The sequence below is a fragment of the Labrus bergylta genome, chromosome 9 (assembly GCF_963930695.1).
Source record: "Labrus bergylta chromosome 9, fLabBer1.1, whole genome shotgun sequence".
In the NCBI taxonomy this organism is placed as follows: Eukaryota; Metazoa; Chordata; class Actinopteri; order Labriformes; family Labridae; genus Labrus; species Labrus bergylta.
The window spans coordinates 11,481,384-11,509,310 of NC_089203.1; the positions used below are offsets into that span (position 1 = coordinate 11,481,384).

The window sequence follows — 27,927 nt, forward strand, 5'->3', positions numbered from 1 at the left end:
ATGACAGACTTTAGTCAAATATTTCAAGATGCTGATAGTATGACGCTCAGGCTATGTGTTAAGTTGTAATTGTTAGAACTCTTAGACCAAAAACATTCAAATGGATGTATATCTATCACGGTGAATCATGATGAAACGATGCCTATAGTATTTAAAGCTATACTGTAGCTGACTTTAGAATCTCCATCTGCTGGTATCTGATAGGCTTTCTTTAACCTTCAATATAGCACCACCACCAGTTCTTTAAAAAAGTGACCATTCTAAACAGTAAGTATGCCTACAGACACTTTGATACTTTAGTTATCTACAATTATGCAGGATCTATTTATATTTTAACTAAATGTACACTTGTGTTGCAAACATATCATCATGTTCATTTTATATTTACCCAGTTGTCCCCATTAAATTAGGAAAAGTCAGTAGCAAAAAAAAAAAGTGATGCCAATCATTCATTAAGAGACGTTAAACATTGAATGGGGTCAAATTGACAACAAAGATAAGAGGAGGGTTAAATTAACATCTGAGTTTTTTTTCTACATTGACGTGTTAGTCAGCGTATTCAGTTAAACGCTTAGAACAGATATGCATAAAGTATAATGCATGGTTTAAAAAAAGGAACAGATTGAATTTAAGCGGGTCAACAGAGAGAATATTTCAAAACGTTTTTTTTTTTTTTTTTTAAACTCACATCCAAACCAAACATCCGGTTCGCGCTCACCTTAGCTCTCGAGGACAGGAGTCTGCACCATGGCCTGCCTGCCCACTTCACCTTTTTTACAAACTGACACACATAGCCTACACACACATTCACACACACACACACACACACACATTCACACACGCACGCACACACGCATTCACACACGCATTCACACACACACACACGCACGCACACACACACACACACACACACACATTCACACACGCACGCACGCACACACTCTCCACGAGCCAACGTCCTTCCTCTCCCGTGTTGGATTTGATTTTATTGGACAGAATAAAGACATAACAATAGCCACGTGTCCATGTTTACAAGTCTTCAAATTTCTGGCGGGACTTGGTCATGTTTCTAAACACACATTTTGAGGAAACCTTACACACACGGTGTCAGGACACGAGAGGAAGACTAGCAAACAAGCCAGAGGAGACTTGCTCTAGCAAACGGTCTAAATAATATTCTCCTTGTTATTGAAAGGTTTTTCGGGAAACAACATGGGAAATGAGCAGTCTTCAAACCTGTGCATTCCCCCCAGTTTGCCTCTTTCCATCAAAGAAAAGAAACGCAACCACACCACAGAGGGTAAGCCAGATGATTGATTTACTTTTCTGACTGTCATTATGTTTCACTTTAAAACTTTAACTAACCTATGATCTAAAGTAGAGGGTGCCTTTAGGCTTCTTGCTGATGTTTGTTACCCTCAGACTGTAATCGGAAGGAAACTTGAAACATCATTTTAAAACTAATTTATTGCATGAAATACAGGCTACTAGTTATTTTTTCTCCCACTGTGGTTACACTATAAACCCTACATTTAATATGATCATTTCCAGACTTTTTTTTCTGTACAGAAAATAACAGAGCTCTTTTACCTGCTGTTTGACAACAGCTATTAGACTGGTACTTTTGAGCAAACTTGGCAGATTAATGCTAGATTTAACATTTTATTTAAAGTTTCCTCCATATGTTATCAAGGAAAGCGCTCGACTTGGATTTGTTTTTATTCCTATTGTGTTACACATCCTACCGGTAACACAATCACACAGAGAAATGTGTCACCACATCTGATATTAATTAGAGTTATTTGCTGTTGTAGACGGACAGGAAATGCCTGTCGCTCATTCAGTGTGGGTTTTGAGCCCTGAGAGGATGACAGAGGTTCACAGAGGCCTCCGGTGATGTCATCACTTTCCCAGACCCCTGCAGGATGATGGAAAAAAAGACAAAATCAGAGTGAAAACAGAAAAGGAAGTTACTGGACAAGAACCAATATTATCTATACGATCAAAGACAACAAACTATTTCAGTGTGTTTTCAAACTGCGCCTCATCTGTTTCTGTCTTTTTTGCTTTTATTCTTTTTTTTTTCTCCCTGTTCTTTTCTCCTTGTCTATAAATAAGTCATGCTTTTATTTTCTTTTTTTTTCTGTTTTTAAACTTAAGTTACATTTTACAAGACAAGCTGCTATAAAAAGTGGAATAAAATGCAATATAACAATCCAATATAAACTCTTGCTTAACAACAGTCTATTAAGTGTAATAACAAACAAAAACAAAACAGATTTTTAAGTTTGTAGCATTTCAAAGTGAAATATTTCGAAAGACGTCCGCACTTTTCTCAACGGCACTGCAGCGACACACATGTTTAACATAAGTCTAACGATCTCTGTCAGTAAGATGTGTTATAGGGGATTTTGCACTCAAATGTGCTTACTGGGTGCTGCCTGACGTTTGAAGTCAATTTTGCTACATACCAAATTCACCACTAGGTGGCGCCACTATACAATATTGATAACAAAGTGGGGGACGGTCATCAGGGAGAAGAGGCCTTGGCAAGTTCAGAGATGAGTTCATCAGATTATTGAAGCCAATACATTAGTTCTTTCATCGATTTCTCCGCTCTGTGTTGGATCACTGCTCAAACATTGAACATTGTTTCTATTCAAACACCAATTGTTCAGTGTAAACGGACACTGTGTGAGGCCACAGTATCATTATGACATGTTTACACTATGGTTGACTGGAAGTTCTTGCTTATGTCTTGTTGCCTTCAGCGACAGGTGTGGTTGTGTAATGTCTGCTATGATCTCTTTCTGTATTTTAAGCTGCAGTGAGGCCCGTCCTTGAAGTGTGTGTAACTCTCTTGAGAGGACAGAGGACCTGATCCCATCAGGCTGATGAGTGGTTTAAAGGAGGATGAGAGTGGAGAAAAGAGTCGGTCGAAGAGCAAGATCACACAAGGATCCATCATCATGACGACTTCATCTGTTGTTGTTGCCTGATTACATCTCAGTTATCTCCAGTTGCATAATGCTCGGGGTATCTGTTAGCACTCCTGAATGGTTGGAAGCAGCACAAGAATGTGTCCTGTGTGTGTGTGTGTGTGTGTGTGACCTTGGCCATTTCTCTGATGTGTGATAGAGATCTTTGGGGCAGCATATAAGGGGAGGCTTGTAAAACATTCAGCACCATCTTAATTATGCAAGACTGCTTGACTGCGTGCACATGAGTGTGTGTGTAAGTTTGACAGAGTGTTTGTGTGTCTCAGGCAGAGACGTGAGAACGATAATGAGAAAACCATTTATCACTACTTTCATTTGAAATAAACTGATAAATAATAACGGATAGCTATTAATAATTTTGAAGGGTGTCTGTTAGCGTCAGAGCAGTTGCCAACGGCTGTACATTTTTAATGCTGATTTAAATTTCATGAACCCGTCGTGGCAGCCGTTCAGCCTTTCTTCTTTTTGCTGCTGAGGATAATTTTGATTGAGCAATCTCATCCATAATGACCTAAAATGATTAGTACTGTTACTGTCACATTGCAGGATAATACAGGGAGATGATGTCCAAAATGGACTTAACAACAATGAGGACTGCCATGAAAGAAAGAAAGAAAGTGAAATAAGCTGAGGTGATATCTTTGATACATTATTAAATTGAACCAAAATCCAAAAATGTCAGGCTACAATGACATAAAACCCCCAAATCAGCAGGGATACATCACTCCCCTTTAAGCTGAAATGATGATTATAATGGTTTCAGCATATATTTCTAAAGTTATTGGTCTCTGTCAAGAAGATTCCCTAAACCTGCCCCTAAATTCGCAGTGTAAGAAAATCCCTCTCAATCTTCTATTAACTGTGGAGAATAGTAGCTCAGACTCACTCATCCAATCAAACCTGATCTGTTAGCAGCTTAAAGGCTTCAGCAGCATCTACATCTCTCTTATCATAATCTCAGCTTCCTCCTCTGAAGTCCCAGTTTGGAATCATTTCCAACGTGCGTAGCTCCTTTTTTTTTTGCCTCCCCACTTCAAAACACGGGGAGCATCTGAAAACCTAGTAGAGATTTAATAGCAATGGTGATGGAGGCAGCCCGACAGTCTGCGTCGTATTAACTGTTTCTTTAATTTGTTGTTTCTGAGATGGTTGGTTGAAAAAACAAGATGGCACACATACTGGAGCTCAGTCGAATCATGGAGCGTTGACTCTAATAGAAAGAGAAACGTCTTCTCTAGAAGCTCTGCATTTCTGCCTCTGGATTGCTTCTTGTTGTTAATAATCCTCTGGGATATAAGATAGACTTTAGTTAAGGAAGTTCTCATATTTACAAGTTCCCAAAATAGCCTTGTCAGGCAGCACTCTCAGTATATCAGTGTCCTGTCTGAAGCGGGGGCCCAGCAGAAGTTTCCCACACGTGTCACAGGCCAATGCCACGACAGTAGAGGAAGAGGGGGCTGGGGAATGGGGAAGGAGGCAAGATTAGCTTGAAGGAGAGGGGGAAGAAAATAATGAGTAAGATAAATAAAGGCTTACAGGCTCATGTCAGGAGGAGATGGGCTGAGACCAAAGGTTTGGATGGTTCCTTGATGGCAGCGGAGGGACGTGGAGGACGGGAAAAGAGGGCACAGATGGGCGGAAACACTCAGCTGTGTAGAAGTGTTAAAGGTGAACGGAGGGACTGTGAAATTGACCCTGATGTCCCCACCTCCTTCAAACCAAACGCAGTGGTTATGTAACGGTGTGTTTACGACGCCTACATCTTTGTCTTTCATCTCGTTGATGAAGTGTTTGATGGCGCTAACCCCTACCTGATGCTGGGCCAGCTTGTTTACCTGTTTTACATTTTAAAGACTGCATACTGTACATTGTAACATCTCACAGTGTCCTGGACATGAGATCAGCTTACACAGTTCCCATTGGCTCATGACCTGACATGACAATCTGTCTTTGATGTCTGGTATGCAGTCCGTCTTTGGAGCAAGTCAGTCAGATAGTAGATAGTGGTCCAATCCAACACGTCCCGAGTAACTTTGATTCTGACAGCACAGAAAATATCAGCTACATACGTCACTTACTGGCAGACCCTTCATCTTAGGTTCAGATTAAAGTACCTCTCTTCTGGATGTGTTTTGTTCTGCGCTTGGGTGTTTGACGTTCATCATGAGCAATGGTGTATAAGCACATGTAGGAGTGTGATGTTGCCAGGCCTGCAAGATTCAAAAAGGCGATGTGTGATAACATTGTTTTAATATTATATGAAGACGATATGAAGTATCTCTGCTGATCTTCCTGTGTTACACAATACTTGTGTCTGCAACATGATCTGTCCTGAATCCAGAAAGTCTTTGTTTTCCCCCACTGATTTGAAACCAATTCATCAGAGGGTAGCTGATAGCTAGCTTTAGCTTCACCTAGCAGCATCATCTTACTTTGCGAGAAAGCATGTCTTGTGTGCATTAGGGCTATAAAATCTGTCTTATTTACTGTAATTAACTCACACTTTTGGGATGTTTTTATTGGCCTATAAAATGTGCCTATTGCAGCAATGTTGAAATTGCAATAAATATCACTACCCAAGAGGATTCTCAACAGAATGAACAGGGCGATAACATTTTAAAAATATTTTAAATGTACCAGGGCAGATGTTTTGAAAGTGAAGGTGTCAATCTAGGAGAGAGAAAGATGTGGAGGAAAGAGCCACAGGGTGGATTCAAACCTGGGCCATCCGCTGACAGGACAATAGCCTCTGTACATGGGGCACACAAACTAACCACTTGGCCGCGGGCGCCCTTATATTCACTACATTTTTGTATCTTTTTTTTTTAAACAGCTCCTTATAAAAATGTTTGAAATGTTATAGAACATAATGTTAAGGTAGGACATATTTCCTCAAAATATTGGGTTATTGGGTTAAGATGAGTATTTATATCAGTGGTTCCCAACCTTTTTTTTGGCTTGTGACCCTGTGCACTTTGACTTCACAAAACTCCTGACCAAGACATCCAAAACACGTACAGCTTTTTGCTAAAACGATTACAAATTCAATCGTCATAGTTACCACATCTAGGCTATTTAAGGTATATTATTGTGGCTGGGGCAGAAAGGGGAGGGGGGGGGATTTGTGCAGAAAGGGAGTTTTTGTTTCTCAGCGTGCAATGTGCACAGTGAGGGGAGGCAAATGTAAATGAATGCTAAAGGCATGAGGCAAAGATGAGAGACAGAACAAGATACTGCAAGTTTGTTTCGTTTTTAGCATGTGCTACGGCTTACAGTAGCCAAAAGCTAAACTGGATAATGTCTTGTAGCTTATTAAGATGTTCCAATATATTCTACTTTGAAAAATTAATCAAAATTTCAATGCAACCCCATTTTGGTCGGCACCCTAAGGTTGGGAAACCCTTGTTTATATTAGGTACTGTGTTTGCCCCCACTGACTACTTTTTTGCCTTGAGTAGGAGAGTAGATTGAGAGAAATGTCTGTTGCAGTGCTGCTGTTTTGTTCGCTATGCTAGTTAGCACTGACTATTATCTAGCATGTGGCATTTAGTGACTTTACGCATGATGTCACACAGGCGCTCATCATTTAAGAAAGATAAACCCTGTTATAAAACTGAAGGTTTATGGTTGAATGTATTTTTTTTGTCATTACTCAGTGGTTTCTGGCATATCCTTTCTCTTTGTCTCTAGGATTTTCCATTAAGAACATGCAGAGATGCATATGTGAGCGAGAAACACTGCGTGCGTTTTCTTCTCAACAATACACTTGTTGGTGCTTGTTGTGAGGAAAAAAGACTTAAAGACAATCCGGAGAAATGTGTCCATGCCTTTTGTACAACAAAATCTATAATAAGACAGAGTATGTCAAAGTATTCATTGTGTGACTTTGTTGTTGAGATTCTGAATTAAGAGAGAGATGTTATTTCAGAAAATCTAAGGTAATCACACTCTTTTGTCAAAAAAAGATGAAAGCTTCTATTTTATGAGTTTTTGGTTTATATTGTGTCAATATATTAAAATTGTCTCTATTTCACTAGAAGTTTTCTAATGTTCAAACATACTCTAAAGAAATCAAAGAAGAGTAAGTTGATCAATATAATTCATCTTCAAAATGTTGTCATTCTCTTTTTGTTTTGCTTTTATGCTCCTTTCCTGTCCCTTACTACAATCGTGTTTATTTTGGTGTTGGACTCCTGCGCTGGGTCAGCCAGAACAAGCCCATCTGAATCATAGAAAAACAGAGCGAGTCTGGTCCTCTGCTGCTGATCTGTCTCTGAATCCCTGGCTGAGCTGTAGTAGCTGCAGGCCAGTAAGTCCGTTATGATGAAGACCCCTTTGTCCATGTAAATCTTTTTTTCTTTTCAAGTCTGGTAATCAAATAATAAGATTGGACACAGATAATTTTCTCCCTCTGTCTCCTCATTTTCTGGAAATGGAAACATCAGTCTTTAAATCAATGACAGTAATAGTTAAGAAGCCTTTCTACAGACCTTCTTTGTTTGACTGGGAATGCTTGATATCGTATTCCATTTGCAAATGACAGATGTCTGATTGACTCAGACAGCTGTGTCATGTTTTTTGTCTTATCCTGTCAGAATATGTGACAATGATCAGCGATCCTGAAGTGAAACTCAGGTAGCAGGAGAGAAGGCAGCGTTGACGTGCTCATTGAAGGGCATCCATCCTGAACGGAGTGGAAGCTGGTTGAGGAGTCTGCACACACATCAGCTTCAAGCTGCTCCATGGGAACAGAGGGAGAGATGGCAGCTGTTTCCCTGGAGACCTAGCCTAATTACTCTACACCCACCTGTGTCAGCCGCCAGGCAGGGAGCATGCCTTCGCAGACCAGTACCACAGAAACATCGAACATCTCTTTGACCCCATGTTGCTCTTTTGTTCTTAATGGTTGTGACAGAAGGGTGTATTAAGGAAAGAGGACAGGAGCTGAGGAGATGAGGTCTGGAAAGGAGATGACACAGGCACTCTGGATACAAGGGTGGCATGACTGTAGAGCTAAGCTGACAGGTAACAGTAAAGATGTTAAAAGTAAGTGTTGAAATAACCTTTTTGCCAAAGAAAGGTTGAGAAGGACTGTGGCCTCTTCATTACATGACAAATCTTGTTTTGGCAATAAATACTAGCAAATACCATGCCAGCTAATGAAACTTAAAGATAATGGACAGAGTCACAGTGATGTCACCCATTGATTTGTGACTTACTTTTAAAGTCCTAAAAATAGCACATAAAGAGTTATAAAAAATGTGACCACTGTATAGTAATGTACTGTATATTAAACTGAGTTGAAGAGACCTTAACCATTTTTATCCAGACTGTAAACATGTTTAATTCTGCTTGAACATTGGGCAATTTAATTCGGGGCATAATGGGTATTGATTCATTTTTTGGAGCTGGCCTCATGTGGCCACTTCAGATACGGCAGTTTTTGCTCTTCTATGAAGGCATTAATTTTCCGCCCCGGATGTCTGTTTATGAGACCTTTGAATGGCTTCTCTGTTTAAGTCAAAGGACATGATCGTGGGCATCATACATAAAGTCAGGCAGTGTCGTCATTAAATCCTGGGCAGAGGGAGCAGCAGGCCTTGAAATCGCCCTTGACACTGAAAGAACAGCACATTATGACTGCACCTCATGGTACATGGTAGCCTAAATGTCTTTCATGGCAGTTTACATTGGTGACTCATGCAGCCAGAACCCTGGAGGGAGATGCTTGACTTATGTGTCCCCAGAGTGTCCATTATATGTCCTTCATAGTAATGTACAGTCCAGTGGAGAACAAAAACAGCTACTGCCTCTGTTACAGTTTGCTTATAAAGATGAACCGTTTTTGATCTGCGGAGGTGAGCCATGGGTAATGTGGAAATGCTAACGTTAATGTTAATGGGAAACAAAAGGGAGTTGTATTCTTTTTTTATAAAACTGAAGGCCGCTAAATTCTCTAAAAGAGCAATAGAGTAGCGTCCATGACTTTTGACTTGCACTAGTAGGTCCAGTCAGATTTTTCTGCCTTGTATGGGAAAATTTGGAGCTTGGCAGCTTGTGTGTCACTCGTAATCTCCAGAGAGGGGGAGAGAAGGGGTAACTGGTAGAAAAACATTGGACAGGAAAGCTAGCGTAGCAATATGCAGCAGGTCAGTCTTAGTGTCTCTGGCTACCAACTGCAGAGGAATGGAAAGAGGTTCTGAAGGAAATGTGCTTTTATGTAATACAGTACCTGGAGCTCTGTGCTATCCCTCTATGCCCTCTGCTGTGTGACAGAACGAACTCACACAAATAGCCCGTATATAATATCACAGCAGCTGGCGGTTGTTCTTGAACTTCTTTTACTTCGTGGAAACAGTGGAATCTGTACTCGAGTTGCAATTTGTCAAAGCTTGTTGTTAAAAGGGGGCTTTGATGTCTTTTTAAGCCCACTGAGGGGCTTCACGGGATAATAATAGCAGAAGTATTTGGTGTCATAACCCCAGGGCCTGCAATGGGTCGCTGAGCCCATTGCGGTCAAGGTCTACGTCAACCAGGGCGCCCGGCTATGTGTCAACATTTTGTTACCTCTGGCAACATGTAGGAAATATTCAAATCTGTTAATATTTGATTTCTGGAAAAGTACCAAACGAGGCTATCGTTTTGTTTTCATTTGTTTATTGCTTCTGAAAGTTGTTCCATGATGTAATTTGAGGTTTTCAGAAAACATGCTTCCCAAAAAAAATGATTGTTTTTGTTGGTTGAGAGTTTACTGCTTCCAAATTGCTTCTGTGTGTCTAGCAGTGGGCACATTTAAGACAAAACATGTTTCACCCTCACACTATAATTCAGTTCATATTACAGTAAGTCCGGAAAAGTAATTTCCACCTCTTAGGAACATTAACTTTCAGAAACAGCTGCCTTAGCTGGAGTGAGAAATTATAATATATGATCCACACATGAAAAGGGAGCAACATAAAGAAATGGATTAAAATGGTTGTTGCTGAAAAGCCCCAAACTGGGCTGCTCAGCAGTTCCCTGAAACCACTTGCTTTGCTCTAATGAGATCTTGGATTCCTTCTGCAAAATATTTCAGAGTGAAGCAGTTTAGAGGTTAGGATTTGGGAGCCTGAAGGCAAACTCTGACAAGCCTTAAATTGCTTGGGAAGCGATTTTCTTTTTGAACGGTGTCATAAAATCTAATGATCGTAGCAGGTTTAATTGGGATCTTCTTAACTCTAGGTTTGTTGTTTGATATACACCAGAAGAATTCACTGTTTCCCCCCCGAACGCCTGACAGGATTAATGCATTATGGCACGAGACCTTTTTAACAACTGTGGTGTAAGCTGTGAAAAGCTGCGAGTCAACAACATCTGTCCCTTCTTATAATATTATCTCATAAAAACACACATGCCTACTGTCACAAAGACATGCTGACATAAAACTTCCTCCATACACACACCCCTCTTTATTTAGCATCATCTACCTTTTACTATTCCCACTCAATTTTTGAAGAGAAGAATTGACAAATGTCGACCCTTATATTTCAATTCTCAACCACAATATCCATTACTGGAGCGTGCCTGACAGCCAACCTGATCAGGCCCGCTGCTGCTGTTTGTGTGGAGTCATGTTAAAGATGACAAAGACCTTGACAAACACACTGGAGAGAACTTCCTGTTCGTGATTAGCCTTGTGACAGCTGTATAACTCTGAACATTTTCCACTTCATCAAGCATGCTACTGTCCAGTCACTGCTGAAAAAGATCAAAAGACAAAAATTCAGAGCTCTCCTGTTCAACGATGTTTTCCTTTTGGATCACAATAAACAAGACTGATTGCTCCGTCTCATTAAACAATAGAACATTTTTCAGGCATTATGGATAAGGCATTAAGGATTACCGTCATTCCTGCAGAAGTCTTAAACCGTACTCTGCAAAAGGCCAGAATAAGTTGGCTGTGTTGTTCTGGGTCAAGAGTATTTCCTGCATCTCCTTCGGTGGTGCATCCGCTCCTCATCCCAGAGAACACTGAGACAATAGAACAGATGGAGGAAGAACACTGTTCGTGCATCTGGTTAAATGCGTTGAAAGGCCATTTTTAGCTTGTCTCCCACTGACAGAGAGGCCTAAAACAACATTTTAGTGGAGCCGAGCCACTGTTTCATGTTCTACCAGTACAAACTGAATATTTGGCTCTTTGTAGCAAAGTAGAACGTTGATTTATTGATGTTTAAGTCTGCTTTAAAACGCTCAATAAAGAATTAAAGATGTTCAAATAACACGTTTTTTTTTTTGCTCTGCAGCCTCTCTGACTTTTTCCATTGTGTTAGAGCAGCAGGGGTCGTTTAATGTCAGGAGATGACATGTTACGTAATGTCCGGATTTAGATTCACTGGAAAGAATGAAGAAGGAAATTCCTCATATCACAGCCATTACATCTGTCCATTATCGTTACCATGTTTGATGTTAACTGCTGTAATGGACATGGACAGTAACTTGAGTCTTGAGTCTATTGACGGTAGTGGTGTTAGCACATCACAACGATGGCTTTAAAATGAAAACATAACCTGGCAAAGTTGTATGTCTTAGTACCAGGAAGATAAATTAGACAAAAAAAAATCATTCAACAAATTTTTACTCAGTAAAACAAAAGACACGATTCATGAGGTTTCTGTGACCTGCACTGTTGCTTAAACTCTAGGTTTACTCAACCTAATACTTGCCTAATCCATAACTTTATTCTGCATGTCATGGCCTTCCTCTGTGACTGAAGTTTGTTTTGTTATGCTGAGTTTCTGAGCTAGTTTTTGTCCCGGACATCTTCTTAATGTGCTTGGGCTTATTTTTGGCTATTGAAGCTGTGAAACACAACAATGGTTGGTGTTTGCAAGTAGATTAAGGTCTCAGTTCTGTGCCTGCTTTTCTTATTTATTCTAAGTATTAAAACTGTTCTTCTGAAAACAACCCCCGAAAGCAGAGAAAAACTTCAGATGATTATAGCGCTAAATTGTGTAAAAAGTGATCCAGCAATGGTCAATTTACTGCATTACTGTGCGCATAAGAGCAGCGGGGCTTTGTTTTCCCACTTGCCAGTGATTCACTTCATGGTGGTGTTTTTAATTTGCTGAAATCTGAAATTGCAGAAGTGAAACCAAGCATGCATGCATTTTGTCTGCTTAAGACTGCCACAGCATTCAGTCTCATGATCTGAGGATTTTGGAAATGAGAACAATCTGTGAGGGCACCGAGCACATGGCAAGAAACTCCCCTCAAAATGGCTCCAATTAAAGGCGAATGCTGCTTTGGCTAAAAAAAAAGCTGTGTTTTCATCATCGACATGAGGGACTTTTTCCAGATATGACAGCTTTGGCAATAGTTGAACTCTTGCTGCATTTTTCAAAAGCAGGTGCTTGACTGTGATGGTCTGTTAAGTTGACCTAATGAAAAGATAGGAGCACTGATAGGAAACAGATGTGAGCTCGCTGTAGTAGGAAACATTGCTCCAACAATAAGAGGTGACCAGAGAAAGCATTGTTGTATGAATGTGGCTTATTGTACTGGCCCATGTGCGTTTGATGGAGATGCTTGTGTTCACATTGAAGGTGGGTATGACTCACTTCATCCATTAGATCAGTGGCTGGGGTTTGGACGGAGCAGGCAGCCCTCCCCTGATACTGAGACCACCACATTACATACAAGCCTTCCCAAACAGCCATCTGCTCGGCATTTCTACGCTGCCTTTGAATCTTTAAGAGAATTAAAATCTTGCAAGTGTAACACTTTGCTGTCCAAGGAGCAGTCACAGCGCTGCTCGGCGTGGCAGCAGTCACACCACTGAGGGCCAACTTTCCTTGAGTAAACGAGGCATGTCTGCCCTCCGTCTCTGGAAATAACTTCAGATGCTTTAGGGGCCCTCGTGAGATCGCTTCAGCACAGATGCGTTATACCCAAAAGGATGACAGAATGCATTAAGGCTCATTTTAAAGCAAAGACATATTTGTTTGCATCCATTTGAATAACAAAAGATGCAGTGTTTTCTACAGTGTTTTGCCCTCTGTGTCCTTCACCTGGTTTTACTGGTGTGTACCAATCATTTCTAACATTTTTGAGTCTGATTTTAAAAAACGTCTTTACTTGAGTCATGCTGTCAGAGGAATCATACAGACGTATCTGTGTTAACAGTGTCCAGGGGGTCAGGGCTCAGGGGGGTGCAGGGTTGTTATTTAGGCTACAGTTGAGGACCTCTGACACGAGCTCCATACAATTGCATTTTGTTTGACATCTTACTGTCTGCACACTCTCTGAATGTTCTGAGTGAGTTATCTCCGCGTATCTGTGTGGTGTATACAGCGTTTCAAGGGTGCTCGTTTCTTATTGTTCATCTTTGATAACTGAAGTATCTTTTATTTCTGATTGAACACTTGTATTGCCAGTGGACCCTGATAGTATATGTGAATTTTGTTAAAGGATGTTTAACGATACATCGTTTCTTATTGTTTCATCACTACTTGATGGATCAGAAACTGATCAAACAAGTGAGAGGGAAAATCCACCACCATTACACAAAAGCTAATGTTAGCACCTAGCTCACATCAACGATATTGTTACAATTGAAAGAAAAAAATATAATATAAATAAATTCTAGTATTTCATCAAGACATTCTTGTAACAGATAAAACCTTGTAATATTTGTATTCTGGTTCAAACATTAAGGTTATCTTGGAATTAGCTGGATGCTAATGTTAGCTGTTGTCTAACTGCCTTGTGTGCTACTGGGTCAGGAAATATGCTGTTTTACTCCTGTGTATGTTGTAAGCTGTTCTTATTTTCACAAAGTCGTCATAGTTTGTGAACAATCAGGAAAAAGTGAAATGATAACATTGAATTGTGTGTGATGGAAAATACAGAAAAAATTGTGCACTGCCAAAACCTGCGAATGCAAGGGCTTTCAACATTCGGCCATTTTTTTAGCTCCAGACATTAGATATTTATTTAAGAACTCTTTACGGGGCTCCATGAGTGGAGGCTGTAGTTCTCCAAGCGGGCGGCCCAGGTTCAAATCCGACCTGTGGCTCCTTTCCCTCATGTCCTTCCCCTCTCTTTCTCCCTGAATTCCAACTCCATCCACTGTCCTATCCCTCTGAAGGAGTAAAAAGCCCAAAAAGAAATCTTCTAATTCTAATTCTTCAAGATTATTTCTTGAAACTAAGGTACCAAAAAGAAAACTGAAGAATTACAAAAGCTAGTTGTCTTAAAGAACTAGTTATACTTTTGGTGAGACAGTCTGAGTCACTTTTATGCCAAAAAAAAGAATTATAAAGAAGTCTTTCTCCGTACGATTAAACATATGAAACTACAGACAGCCAACAAAAAAGCTGGAAAGCTCTAGCTTGACTCTGTCCAAACACGACAAAATATGCTCACTCACATTTTAAGTGTTGTGTTTTTGATTTGATGCCATCGCTTTTTCATCACCATGAAGATAATCTGGATTAAAATGACAACTTGGTTGGAGAGGGATGAGCTTCATCATCACGGTTATAATAAAAACATGTGGTTCAGATCAGGGAATAAATGAAGTCGTGCTTTAAATACAGGAAAAATTGACAGAAAAGAACTGAAATGATTGATAGTGGTTCTTCTCTTAAGGACAGTCTCACTCTCAAATAAAGATTTTTTTTCCCCAAATGTTGAATTCCTTTTGCATCTCTTTGTACTGCTTCAATATTTCTGCAGACACCCAGCCGTGTCCGAAATTACTGATCTGAAAATGATCTTTTAGTTTCTTGCCATTTGGAATAAACTCAATTCAGCAATCAAACCGCTGTCATTAACACCCCGCAGTCTGTCCTCAGGCAGTAAAGCAAGCATCAGGGGGAGCAGCACTTGTTTCTGCAGCTCTGTTGTGTTTACAGCGAGAGCTTGATTGCAGACTTCATCGCGGTCTCATATTCACTTCCTGTGTTGATCCCCTTTGCCATAGCAGATCTTTTTTCTTTCTGAGGCAGCAGTGAGGGCGTGGGGGGAATTTCACTTCTGCTTCACTTCACCCCAAACACCGTTCACCCATGGCGCATGTAAGGAGCCACCATATCCTGCTAAAACAAACAGCATTGAGGAGGTTGAAACAAATGCTTTTGTCTTTGGGTTATATTTAGATCGGCATTCACCCAAAAGCCGTCTCCCATGAGACATGACTGCCCTCAAAGTGAATAGGATCATACATGTTGGCAGTAGCACTTCTTTGTATTTGCTATGGATCATGTTGTATATGCATGCAATACAGGAGGCAGGAAGTTCCTAATTCTGCCATATGTCTTCTGATAAGCCACAATACGAAAATTACACGGAAATCCAGATAAAGAACGTGCACATATCGGCTCTCTCCTTTTTTTATCAGCAGGTTTTGTTCACATTATTGAACCACAGCTGCTGTAGCCGCACTTTTGCTCTGATATGGAGATAATTCTTCCCGCCACTCCCTTCACTCATTGCTCTGAGTGCTTCAAACCCTGCAGGCCATGGCTCCTCAGAGAGTGCTGTGGTCCAGAAGACAGGAAACAGCTTGAGAGAAGCCCAGGAGTCAAGGCTGTGGGAGGGCAGAGGATAGGGTGGGAAAAGGGGGATTTCCTCATATGGCAGCTTGGAGTTTTATTAAAAGTTTTCAGTTGATTCATCTATTTTTCTTGCATTTTACACCTGCAAAATAAGGGGTGATTACCTCCCTTAAAATGCGTTTGCGGGATCTAGAAATCTAACTGCAGGAATCAATGATCTTGGTAATCTCTTCACTCTGTCTCTACATCAGATTAACCCCTTAAAGGCAAACACTGAAGAGGATAGGCATTTTTTGATCAATGATGTTCTTAATGTACTCAAAGTTTGCACCATGCTGACTGCACGAGCCTCTACATGTAAACATCCTTCCTTTAGCTCACACTTCCCCTTCCAGCATGCTGTTTGTCCTATAGGCTCCACTCTCATTAGCCTCCATCACTGGCTCGGAGTGAATAATTAACTGAATTATTCAGATGCTCTGTGATGCTCGCGAGGGGGATCTCTGCTTACTGTGTCTTTAAAGTCGTGCTGAGGGGAGCCTGTACTAAGAAAGGAGGGGGCTGCTGTGCGCCAGTTGGAGGTGTCTGCCTGTCGCAGCCGCTCGAGGTTGACATTAAGAAGAGCGCATGCATGCTTCAGCGAGGAGATACAGCTAGGAAATTGAAGGCATTGGTACTGAGATTGAACTGGTTCCAGGCAGATACTCATCACATCGGGGATTCATGGATGGACACAGAGATATTGCAATCGGAATTAACTTGTCAGCCGGTGCGAGGAATCTCTGGATATAATGGGCAATACGACACCGAAGCCAATAATAGGTGAGATTTGTTATTAATGTGCTACCATGAGGTGAAGCGGTGTGTGTGTGGTTGCGTGTGTGTGCGTGTGTGTGTGTGTGTGTGCGTGTGTGCGCGTGTGTGTGTGAAACGGTGTGTTATAGTCACAGACACACATGGCTGCGTGCAGACGCGCTTCTTCTCATCACGGGGGAGCTGAGCGTGATTCCCAGAGAGCGAGTCCAAACCAGCGCTCCCACTGCCGTTTTATTCTGGGAAAATATCCATTTTTTTTATACATGGTTTATAGAATTATAACCAAGGATGCAGCATTACATGTTAAGAGGAGAAACGTAAAGGGCGACAACTCTCTGATGCTGATGGTCATCATACAAGCCTTATAGGATCATCATCAGCAAAAGTCTGGGTTTTTTTTTGCAACTATTGCCAACGACTTTATTTAGATCTGCTATAAATTGAATAAAGTATGTTTTTGTCAGTAAAAGACTTACCTAAAATACAATAAATGACTAATTTCCATAAGATTTGAAATGGGGATTACATGGCTTTTTCAGTGTCACACTTTTAAAAAAAATACTGCATTCTTGGTTCTGTATATGTTGACCATTAAATCAGACAGGAATGAGCTCTTTTCTTGGTTCTGACGTTGTTTTAATGTCATTCTTTAGTAGTTTTATTGGAAGCTGCAGCGTGACAGCAGCAAAGTCACACATGTGGCACTAAACAAATGTTACCGAAACACCAGGAAACATGAAAATAGACAAATCAATAAATAAAAAACCCTGATAGGACCATGCTCCTGATATATTACCTGGTTAATAGTGTGTTGTTATTTCCGGTATCAAACCTGTGTTATATGATTTGCTATCTCAAATGCTGCCATGGACTTAATTCTATCTGAGACTTGATTGTCGGCTTCGTTTTTTGCATAAAGCTGACGTTATGAGCTCTCAGACTCTTCCCTCTATGACCCTTAAAGCATATTACTTGATAATCACTTCCCAGCATCACTTTGATTTAATGTCTGTCACACTCCCACGCCCCCAACAGACCCACTCTGTGGCTAAATGATGTGGTTACTGCTACCAGGGCCGGTTGACGTAGAGTTTGGACAGAAAGCAGTTAGTCACAGAGGAGCAGGAGCAGCTTGGTCCCATTGCTTGCTCTGTATGGTTTTGATTAACATTACATTAATAAACTAGATGCCTTTACTGATGCTTTAACTAGCATATGCTGCACATGTTATGGAAGTGGTTGTTTTTCTAGATAAATTACAAAAGGTCATTTTATACAAATTAAATTGATTGATTTTGCAGACACGCAGGCTGAGGAACTTGCCAGAACATTCATCTTCACAACCCCTGGAAACAGAATAAGTCCTTAAATTCCCTTCAAATGCACTGAGATTCATGTCTTTCCCATTAAGTGGGTTGCAGTAGATCAACACATGTGGCCTGGAGATAAGATAAAAGATGAATAAAGAATAAAAAGCATGATCTTGTGGCCAATGATAACTCTGACGAATGCACATGAATCGGTTTTACATTTCAAATAGCTTTCCTTGGCATAGCAGTGTCTTGTGGAGTCTTATGATTGTATTGTTTCTCTCTAAAAGTGACTGAACCACGTGTGGTAGAAGAAGTAGAGGCTGACAATATGTGAAGCTTTTACATGATAATCACAGATCTGAATGATTGAGGTGTGGCATTTAATGAAACCATATCAAATGTTTTCAAAGCCAGTGATCAATCTTTGCCTCCTGATGAGAACAAGTAAGTACTCTGGGTATCTTTGCTGACATTGAACTTAAAGTCAAGCGTCTAATTTTTACAAAAAAGGAAAAAAATCCCTGCGCTCACTGAGAACCCAAAAGGTCATTTAACAACACGTACCGCTGTTCTGAGACATTTCTAGAATAGATTAAACTGCAGATGTGGCCTCAGCTGCTCCGTAAATCAGTTTTTCTTCATTTTCTCAAGCTATGTCTATAGATCCTATTGAAGAAACTAGTCTTGCTTTTCTTTTTTTTATAACAAAGGAAAAATACTTGTTATAGTTTTTGAAAACTGCTTTAAAGGTGATCTCAATAAAGACACATAATGAAATAGCAAATTCCTTTTTGTGAACAAGATTCATGTTTACACTTTACCAAAATGCAACACAGGTATTTGTGTGGTCTGACAAATGTGTTCAAAACATTTCCTTCCTTTTAAAACTGTGGCTTTGTTCACGTCCATGTTTACTTATCATAGGTATTCTCTTGCATTTTTAAAGATTGCTAGGTATTTATTTTTTAGGACACAGAATGCTTTGCTGTGTGACTAGAACGCAATGATAGTACATGACAGGAAGCAACTCAGGCCCCTCGCTGCATGACCCGTTGTGCTATGCCTTTCATCTAATAATGGCCAGTGTCTATATCAGTCTTTATTGTATTTCCTTTAACGGCAGAGAAGCAGTATAGCAATCTGTAAGTGAGGCAGTTGATCCTTGGATTACATAAGATAAGCGTTTACATGATTTCCTACAAACTCTCTAACACTAGTATATTTCACTCCCTTAAAAGCCAATTTCTGCGGCCCAAAGATGGGGGCTACCGCTGATCATTTGAGACGTTACAGATGTTCTTGCTGCTGCCTCATAGTTTAGAATATAATCAGTGATAATGTCTAATTTAGGAAATGTACTGTGGAACATTTCACTGAGTTATTGTCTTTACATCAGGTCGCAGTGAATTTTAAACAGAACTGTAATCACTCTGTGGCTCAGCGCAGAGAAGAAACACCGCCTCCCTTTGAATACTGGATTTCAGCCAGTCTATACCATAAACACTCATCTACTGTTTTAATTTCATTTAATATGAAACTCAAACAATCAAAGACGCATTAATGCAGAGTTCAGCTTGTCTTTGTTTGATTTTATTGTCCTTGTTAATCTGCATTTTTTCTTCTTCTCCAAGACATTCTTTTTCAACACCGAATCCTGTGAAGATGACATGAAAGATGAAACTGTATTTTTCTATTTCTTTCAGGCTGAGCTCTGTGTGATTCATTCTTCTCAAGATAAGCGTCGAGGAATGAAAGGGGCCATTCAGGGTTTTGTTTATGCTGTAGGCCAGGGTTGTATGCATCCCATAAATAAGACGAGGTCTTATTGCGTCTGTTGTCAACTTTCTGTGGATTATTTTAATGCCCTCTCTCCTGTGAGGCTGCTAATATTACCTCTGCTCCGATCAGTGTGGGTTTTTACATAAACCAAATGTTTCCCTGTGATATATGCACAGGGGTTTTGTCTAAACTTACCTTGTTTTTTCCTGTGATATAAATACCCCATATGGATGTGGGGAGAAGACTGATTTGGGCCAGTCTGCCTTTTTATACTGTAAATGTGGGTTACATGCTAAAAGGGACTGTTTCATGTATTTGCTAAGAGGCGTTAAGTGTCTGTGTGGGAAAGAGAGTGTGTGAGACTGTGGACTCCTTAACATAATCGGCCTCTGCCCTCTAAACCGACTGGCATGGACCTCTTGCTAACAAGTTATAGTGTGCTGATATGTTTGTCTCTTTTTCCAACAGCTGCTGTCTCTAACATGGCAGATTTGACCCGGGTCTCACACACACACACACACACACACACACACACACACACACACAGCCAGCCAGACCTGATGTTCACACACCACGCTGCTCTGATCAGGTTCAATCACCGATGGCTTACTCTTCTTCTCTGATTTTTGTGTGACAGATGCGACTCTGCAACAACGCCCGGTGGCCAACAGGCCGTACTACACACTGCCTAACAATGGGGCAGGTGTGGACCGAAGAACGTCCGCTCCTCCGGTCAGCGTCAATGTGGAGTCACCTCGCTTTCATCCCCACGCCAAAGGCAAGAACATCAGGCTGGATGGGCAGCTTCGCCGGGCCACACGCAAGAACAGCTTCTGTAACGGCATCACGTTCAGCCACAGGCCCGTCCATCTCTATGAGAAGGTGTGTGTTCAACTCTTTGAGAGTACATCTATTTTAATAGCTACAAAAAAAAAAAAAGTTACATTTCGATTAATGTCTTTACTTCAGGTGCGTCTTCGCCTGTCTGGTGTGCACACTGGCTGGAGTGGAGCTCTACGCTTTGGATTCACCAGTTTGGACCCCAGCGAACTTGTCACTACAGACATCCCCAAATACGCCTGTCCAGACCTGGTTACCCGGCCGGGCTACTGGGCCAAAGCTCTGCCAGAGAGACTGGCCCTGAAGGACAATGTGTTGTCGTTTTGGGCCGATCGCCATGGAAGAGTCTTTTACAGCATCAATGAAGGAGAGCCTATCCTCTTTCACTGTGGGCTCAGCATCGGCTGTCCCCTGTGGGCCATCATAGATATATACGGCATCACGCAGGAGGTCACACTTCTAGGTAAGCATTTGAATTTGGAGACTTTGCAAACACTCAGAGAAAGAATTGTATTGTTTTTGATACGTCTTTGGCTAAGAGAAGTAAGCAGAAGCTGACTCATGAAGCAGAAAGGAAGTGAGAGGAACACATTTCACAACAGGGCTGGTCATGAGTCTGTACACAAGCCATCATTACCATTTATATATATTTGCATAAAGTATTAAGTAATGGGTATTTTTCTGGATGGACTGGACTTAAATAGTCAGCTAGAGAGCGGTCTATTTTGACCATCAACCCAGAAACCTCAGGAACTTATTTTTATAGAGTCAACACATTCACAGCTAATTTAAGCAGCTTCCTGACAGTTCAGAGAGCAGCTGTGTAGTGAAGCTCTTCAGCAGCAGAGTAGGCCAAAGTAGAGTAGGTGTGAGGGTCTGAAGCAGTTCAATGACTCAATGATCCTTTATTTGTGTGACAGAACTGGATTGTAAGGAGAAAAATAAACCTTGTCTGGACCACAGAAGTCAACCCAACCATAACCACTTACTCTCTGTTTATAATGGTTTACTATCTCTTTCCTGTACTTCATCACTTACTCTCTCCTCCTTCATCCTCTCCTCTGTGGTTCCCTCTCATACTCGGGTGTGTTTATCTTCAGTCTGACAGGAGCAATGACCATGTTTGGTCATTGCAGCAGATCCCAGGAGGTTTGGTGAGGGGCCAGAGCGATCAACTACTGCAGCATCACTAGAAATAGTAATAGAGGAATGTATCTGTGGACTACTAGAGCCAGAGTTGTTTATATGTAACCCCCACTCCTATAAAGAGAAACACAACTGTGCTGTGAGCTCTATTCATAAAGCAGGGAAGTTAAGAGAGGTAAAGCCACCACATTCAACAATAACTTTCTAACTATGGTTTATATTGTCTATGTGCTCTAGGAAATATAGAAGGACATAAAAGCTGGCATCTAAAAAGTTTCAGGTATCAGCTTTTTGTGAAATTAAAAAATATTGTCACTTGAGTTGCTGTTCAATTTCCTGATATTTGCTTTGAATTGAGTGTGGTTGTACTTGGATATGTTATACATCATTAATTCCACAATCAAATTGTTGGAAAAATCCCACAACTGCTATATCTGACCGTTGATGATCTCTTCTGGCCAGTGGGTGCGGGCCGGCAGAAGGAATTTGGTTCTGCTATAGTGTAACACTAGCCGACAACACAGAGCTAACATTTAGTTGAGAACAATATAGCGGAGTCACAGATGTCTTTGCATCTGCCTTGCCAACTGCTGACTTCTTCATATTCAGCAAAGCATATTTTAAATCATCATTTTTGCTCAGTTTCAAATGGCAGGGCTTCTTCTTCCTCTGATTCTGACGCAGACTACACAAACATACCTTTTAGGGCTACACAATGCTGGTTGTCACATGCTAGGTTGATGTGTAGAGGAAGATGAATTTGAGATCTGCAACACTCAAAACAAGGTTTTCTAACAGTTCAGAAGTTTAATTTAATCCGATTTTGTTCATGCCTAAGGAGAAATGTTATTATTTACTCATTTCTATCATTTAAAACCAAATTTCCTTCGGCCTTACTGTAAAACAAAGGTAAGGGGGGTGAATATGCTGGTGATTATCAAACACACTGCTGGTGACACAGCATATTTCTCCTCTAAACTAAATATTTATTCAACCAGCAAGAAACACAACAACTCCAGCTGCTTTCAGCTCGTTCTAGGTCTGCTATTGGTTACTAGACATGTCCATTGACAAGTATGATGAAAACAGAGACTCCAAACTGCGTGAAAAACACGTTTAATCTTTCATTTATCTATCCGTCTCATCAGCCTGTGGGAAACAGTGTTACACGTAGTTGTTAAAAAATGGACATCATTTTTTATAATGTCATAAATGTATAGTTTCTAATGTGGATATTTGCTGGTTATCTTAGCCTTCAACGGTAAACTGAATGTCTTTTGGTTTTAAGCCGATGATGACATAAAAAGATATAAGGATGTCACCCTTGGCTTCAGGACATTGTGATTTTTCACACTTGTCTCATGATATATAGATCCTAAATCCATCTATTGAGAAAGTTATCAGCAGATAATTCACAATGAGATGAGTTATTTGATGCAGCACTATCATGTGCCCATAAAAACAAGTATTAGCCGTAACACATGCAGAGATGACCTTTTAGCCACACAACATAACAGAAAAAGGGACAGAGAAAAAGTGTTAAGTAGAAGGGGAATGATCTGATCTTCTTTAGGACACCATCATATGATATAGTGTCTTATTGTGTAACTATTTCTTCATCCTCTCCATCACAGAAAGCACGTTTGCAGAGAGTGTTGGCTCCAGCTGCCTGAGTGCGGCCCGTCTGAGTGCCTATCTGCCCCAGAGTAACCACGACTCGGCCAATTACAGCAACAATCAGCTGGAGAATAACCAGGCAGCCGCTGCCAAGATGGCCAACCTCCAGCTCAATAACTACACTCAGATCATCCCCTGCTGCTCCACCACATCCTCCTCCTCCTCCACACCGTCCTCATCTGCTTCCACTGGATTCAGCGTCCCCAGGGTGGTCCGAGGCCTCCCTTCCCCACTGGACAATGACTTGCACTTTCACCCAGTCAGAGGCTCCGATGTTATCCTCTCAGCGGACCGCTCAGCTGCCTGTATCCACTTCCTGGACAGCAGTCGGACTCTGGTGTTCAGTGACCGGCCACTGCACGTTGGTGAGACTTTGTACGTGGAAGTCGGCCACCTGGGTCTGCCATATTTTGGGGCTCTGTTGTTTGGTTTAACGTCATGTGACCCAGCTAGTTTACATGCCGGGGACTTGCCGGCGGATCCTGAGGTTCTCCTGGACCGCAAGGAGTACTGGGTTGTGCACCGGGGATTCCCCATGCCATGTTCTGGAGACGTGCTGAGCTTCAGTCTGCTGCCCAGCGGAGAGGTGCACCACGGTGTGAACGGAGTGGGACGAGGCAGGCTGCTGTGTGTGGACTCCTCTCAGGTCCTGTGGGCCTTTTTCACGCTGCATGGGGCTGTCAACAGACTCAGGATACTCGGTAAGCTGGGTGTGAGGAAAGTAACAAATACAAGAAATAAAAAAACCCAAATTCCTCAAGTCTTCTTTTTAATGGAATGAATACAGTTTTTTTTTTGTTTTTTTTAAATGCAACAAATCGGAACAAACCTCATATCTCATACAGTACTTCTTAATCATGGGCAAAAGCTCACCTGCAAGCAATAGTCCATCTTGAGCTTAATACTTGGAAGAGAGTCTGAGGAGATTGATACCACACTTATACTTTCTGTTAAATGTTGAGCTTAATTCAACAGGTAGTAAGCTTAGGATAGACAGGGGTTTTTTGCCAGACTTTTTCTTGGCTCTGTACAATTGCCACACAACCAGCAGAGACCACAGGGGGGCTCTGGGTCATGGACCAAAAAATAGTCTGGCACAAAGCCAATCATAGAACAATGAACTGTGATATAATGTGTTAAGTAGAGGTGCTGGTATGCAGGTTTTTGTTCTCTTTGGACAGAGCCAGGCTAGATGTTTCTCCTTGATTCCAGTCTTAGTTCTAATCTATGGTAAATTACTGTTGCTTCATATTTAATCGGGGAAAATGACGGTGGTATCAACTTTCTAATGAAGTTATCTGCAGTTAAGCAAACATGCATGTATCCTAAAAATCCAAAACATTTGCATTCATGCCCCCATATAGGCACACACTTTTTTAATACTGATCCCTTTATTCTTGAGTTGATGCAACCTCTCTGATTTATTTTTTCCCAGACTTAAGGAATGCAGCAGAATGGTTTATGTCTGCATGTGTCTGTTTGAGCCGGGACCTATCTGTCCCAGTCCCACTACTCCCACATAAACTCCCATCAGCTCAGACCCTATTGTTAACAGCTTCTGACCCAACAATATTATCCTCTAACCGGATACAAATTTCCCCAATGAAACTTGAGCATTGAAAATTATCTAATCTGACTGGTTAGTGCCGGTAATCACTCTTTAACAGTTCAAGTGCAAGGTTTAATATAACCTTTGCTTGAATGCAACCTTTAAAGTCTGTGCATGAATATCTGCTGTTTGTTCATGTGTATTTTTCTTTTTGACTCAGGAACACTGCAGTCCAGTCCTCCCTCCACGTCCCCCAGCACTTCTCAGAGCAGCAGTCCAGATGACAGTGATTCAGACCTGGCGTTCAGCGTCAACAGATCCTCCTCGGCCTCTGAATCCTCTCTGGGTAGGTCTCCAAACATTGACATCATGCATCAACATTACATTATATATGGAAACCATCACAAGGTCACATCCAAGGCTGTGTTGAAAACTGTACTATATAGACAAGTCATGAGAAAGACTCATTTCAAGAGGCAACAAAGGATCTGGATCTAGTTCTAAGTCATCAGCTGGTTAACAAAATAGGGTTCTGATATGGAAATCTGTATTTGGCATGACTTACTGTAACACAGACAGAGAAAAAATAATGTTTAATAGAAGCAACAGTCTCTAAATCTTCCCACAATTAGGACATTAAGTATGTTTATAGCACCAAATCAAAGTTTTCTCACAACACAGCAGTAGTGGAAGTGAAAGAAAAAGTAACAGTAACAGTTTTTTTTTATTTTTTTAAATGTCATGCACCGCAAGGGTGACCGGCCACATGGTCTAACAAATCACTCGAGAAAAAACAACCAGACAAGAGCAGCAACGTGAGAAAAAGAGATACATGTAAAAAAACAACAAAACAGATATTCCCATAATCGTTCTGCTCAGACATTGGAACTTCTTCACATGTTGAGTATGGGCTATAACTTAAATAGATCAAACATAAAGCACCCTCCTTTGCTTTCAGAAGGCGTTTAACAAAGACTGAGCTCGCTGAAGCACTTTGTGTGCAAACAGGTAGTCTATCTTCATCAGACATAGAAATGAAAACACATCAGGACGAACTTGACATCTTGGATCTGACATTATGGACAATAAAACAAAGAGTGTTTTTCATTTTCCACATTTCCCAGATCAAACAGAGAACACTATCTATCTTCCTCTGGAGATGAGTCAAGAGACTTACTTTCAGTGCCAGAGGAAGTATCTCACATGTTAGTTGTGCACATAAAGACCTCTGTGCTCTAAATAGGTTCAGGGTCACACAATGCTCCGGATCCTGGAGTATTCGTTCTTAATTGAGATGAGATGAGATGAGATTCAACTTTATTGTCATTACACATATACAAGTATAGAGTAACGAAATGAGGTTTGGCATCTCACCAGAAGTGCAAATAAGCAGAAAGTGCAAGAGCCTGTGCTATGTACAGTAATTACAAAATTTACAGATGTAGACTAAAGAAAAGTGAATTATTAGGTATATCTGGATGGCTGGATTAATGGGATGCAATAAATATAAATAAATGCTATAAATAAGTAATGCTACAAAATAAGTGTATTCTTGGGATTATAATATACAGATTAAGGTGCAGTGAGTAAAAATGTGAGTGTAAATTCTAGTTTACATAGAGCTTCTTCTGATCATTTGTTTTTAAACTTTTTAAGTCATACTGTTTTAAGTTGACTGACAAGACAAATTGAATAATGTTTATTGCATTTTGGAGGCCTGCTTGTCAAATGTTTATATTAACACAAAGAACAGGTCTAGAACATACTCTTTGAATTATAATGTACAGAGAAGCAGCATTAGGTAACCAATGAGCAGGAGATTATCAACAGTGGCAAGTAAAAAAACTTCCTAAGACAGGCAGAAACCTCAACCACAGCCAGACTCATGATGAAGAGCCATCTGCTGAGACCAGCTCAGGCAAGAAAGAGAGAGTCAGTTTAAAAAAAAAAAAAATGTGGATAAAGACAACAAACAAAAATAACAACAAATAAGAGATATGTGTAGTATCAGTGCCAGTGAAAATGTTTCAAATATGACAAATATTTACAAAAACAAATCTATCAAATGGCTAATAAAGGTGACTGACAAGAAGAAAACATTTCTGTTTTCATGCATCAGTGTCTCATGTTTTCGTTTATTTCCCTCCAGTGACGGCACCCAGCTCCCCTCTCAGCCCTCCAGTCTCTCCCACTCTCTCAGCCCCGGAGCTTCCCCCTGCTGGAAAGAACGGAGAATGCACCATTTGTTTCGACCAGGAGGTGGACACTGTAATCTACACCTGCGGACACATGTGCCTGTGCAATGACTGCGGGCTGAAGCTGAAGAGACAGATCAATGCCTGCTGTCCAATATGCAGGAGACCTATTAAAGATGTGATCAAGACATATCGGCCATGATGGTGCACGTGTTTGATAAACAGGTGCTGAGGCTTGTTACATTCAAAACACGCGTGTCCTCTTCTCAGGCCCAGCTGGATACTGATCTTGGAGATTAGCCATCCCAGGACATATTTGTGCCTATATTTCCATTTTGTAAGGGTTGATAGTTTTTGGTGAAAGGCTCAGCGCCTTATTCGCAGAACTATGATGAAGCTCATCGTAACACAAAGACTGCACACATGAGCTCCTATATTTTGGCTAAGAAATAAAAGATAGATCATTCGCTCCTGTTTTATATTTTCAAAGTGAGGTCTCTAATGTCACAGGTATTAGCTTAGCAGAAAAGCTTGCTGTAATCAATGATCTGTCCCCTCATTGTCCTAGATTTAAATGTGCTTCAGCAGAATACTCAGACCGTAGTCTATAAATTCTAGTGCCTTAGATTTTTGTCACTTTGTGTGTCCAAGTAATAACGCTAACAATCCTAGCCATATTTTCAATGTACAGAACTGAGAGCTGATGGTGTAAAAGGAGCACAAATGAAAATGTGTAGAAGTAAGTGGAAAGATTTGACTGTATGGTGAGTGTGTTCAATATGTAATAAGGCAAGTATGTTTGAGAAGTACAAAGGAAGAATCTGGTTTTGCACAGTGAGAGAAAAATAAAAGTGTGATCAAAATGTTTGTGGTGGGATTAATAACGCTGACACAACTTCACCTCCGAATGTATTTGAAAAACATTTTCACCTAAAAACATGCTGTTTTACCTCTTCATCAGGATTTAGATAAAAATGCTGTTTTATATTTTATGTACACTCATTAGCACACATACAGCACCACCACTGAGGCACCTGCACCACCACTGAGGCACCTGCACCACCACTGAGGCAC

The 27,927-nt window shown here is 40.8% G+C and overlaps 1 protein-coding gene across 2 annotated transcripts; it reads left to right on the forward strand.

Annotated features, from left to right (window-relative positions):
* The first annotated feature begins 1,031 nt into the window (after positions 1-1,031).
* neurl1b (neuralized E3 ubiquitin protein ligase 1B) lies at positions 1,032-27,720 on the forward strand. Of its 2 annotated transcripts, none has more exons than XM_029278381.2 (6): positions 1,032-1,300; positions 20,084-20,328; positions 20,416-20,749; positions 23,067-23,810; positions 24,879-25,004; positions 26,808-27,720. In XM_029278381.2, the coding sequence occupies exons 1-6, from the start codon at positions 1,213-1,215 to the stop codon at positions 27,053-27,055; spliced, it is 1,785 nt and encodes a 594-aa protein (XP_029134214.2). In that variant the 5' UTR covers positions 1,032-1,212; the 3' UTR covers positions 27,056-27,720. The 2 variants fall into 2 exon arrangements, with proteins under 2 accessions (XP_029134214.2, XP_020495054.1); XM_020639398.3 differs by lacking the exon at positions 1,032-1,300 and adding an exon at positions 15,944-16,360.
* Positions 27,721-27,927: the final 207 nt, after the last annotated feature.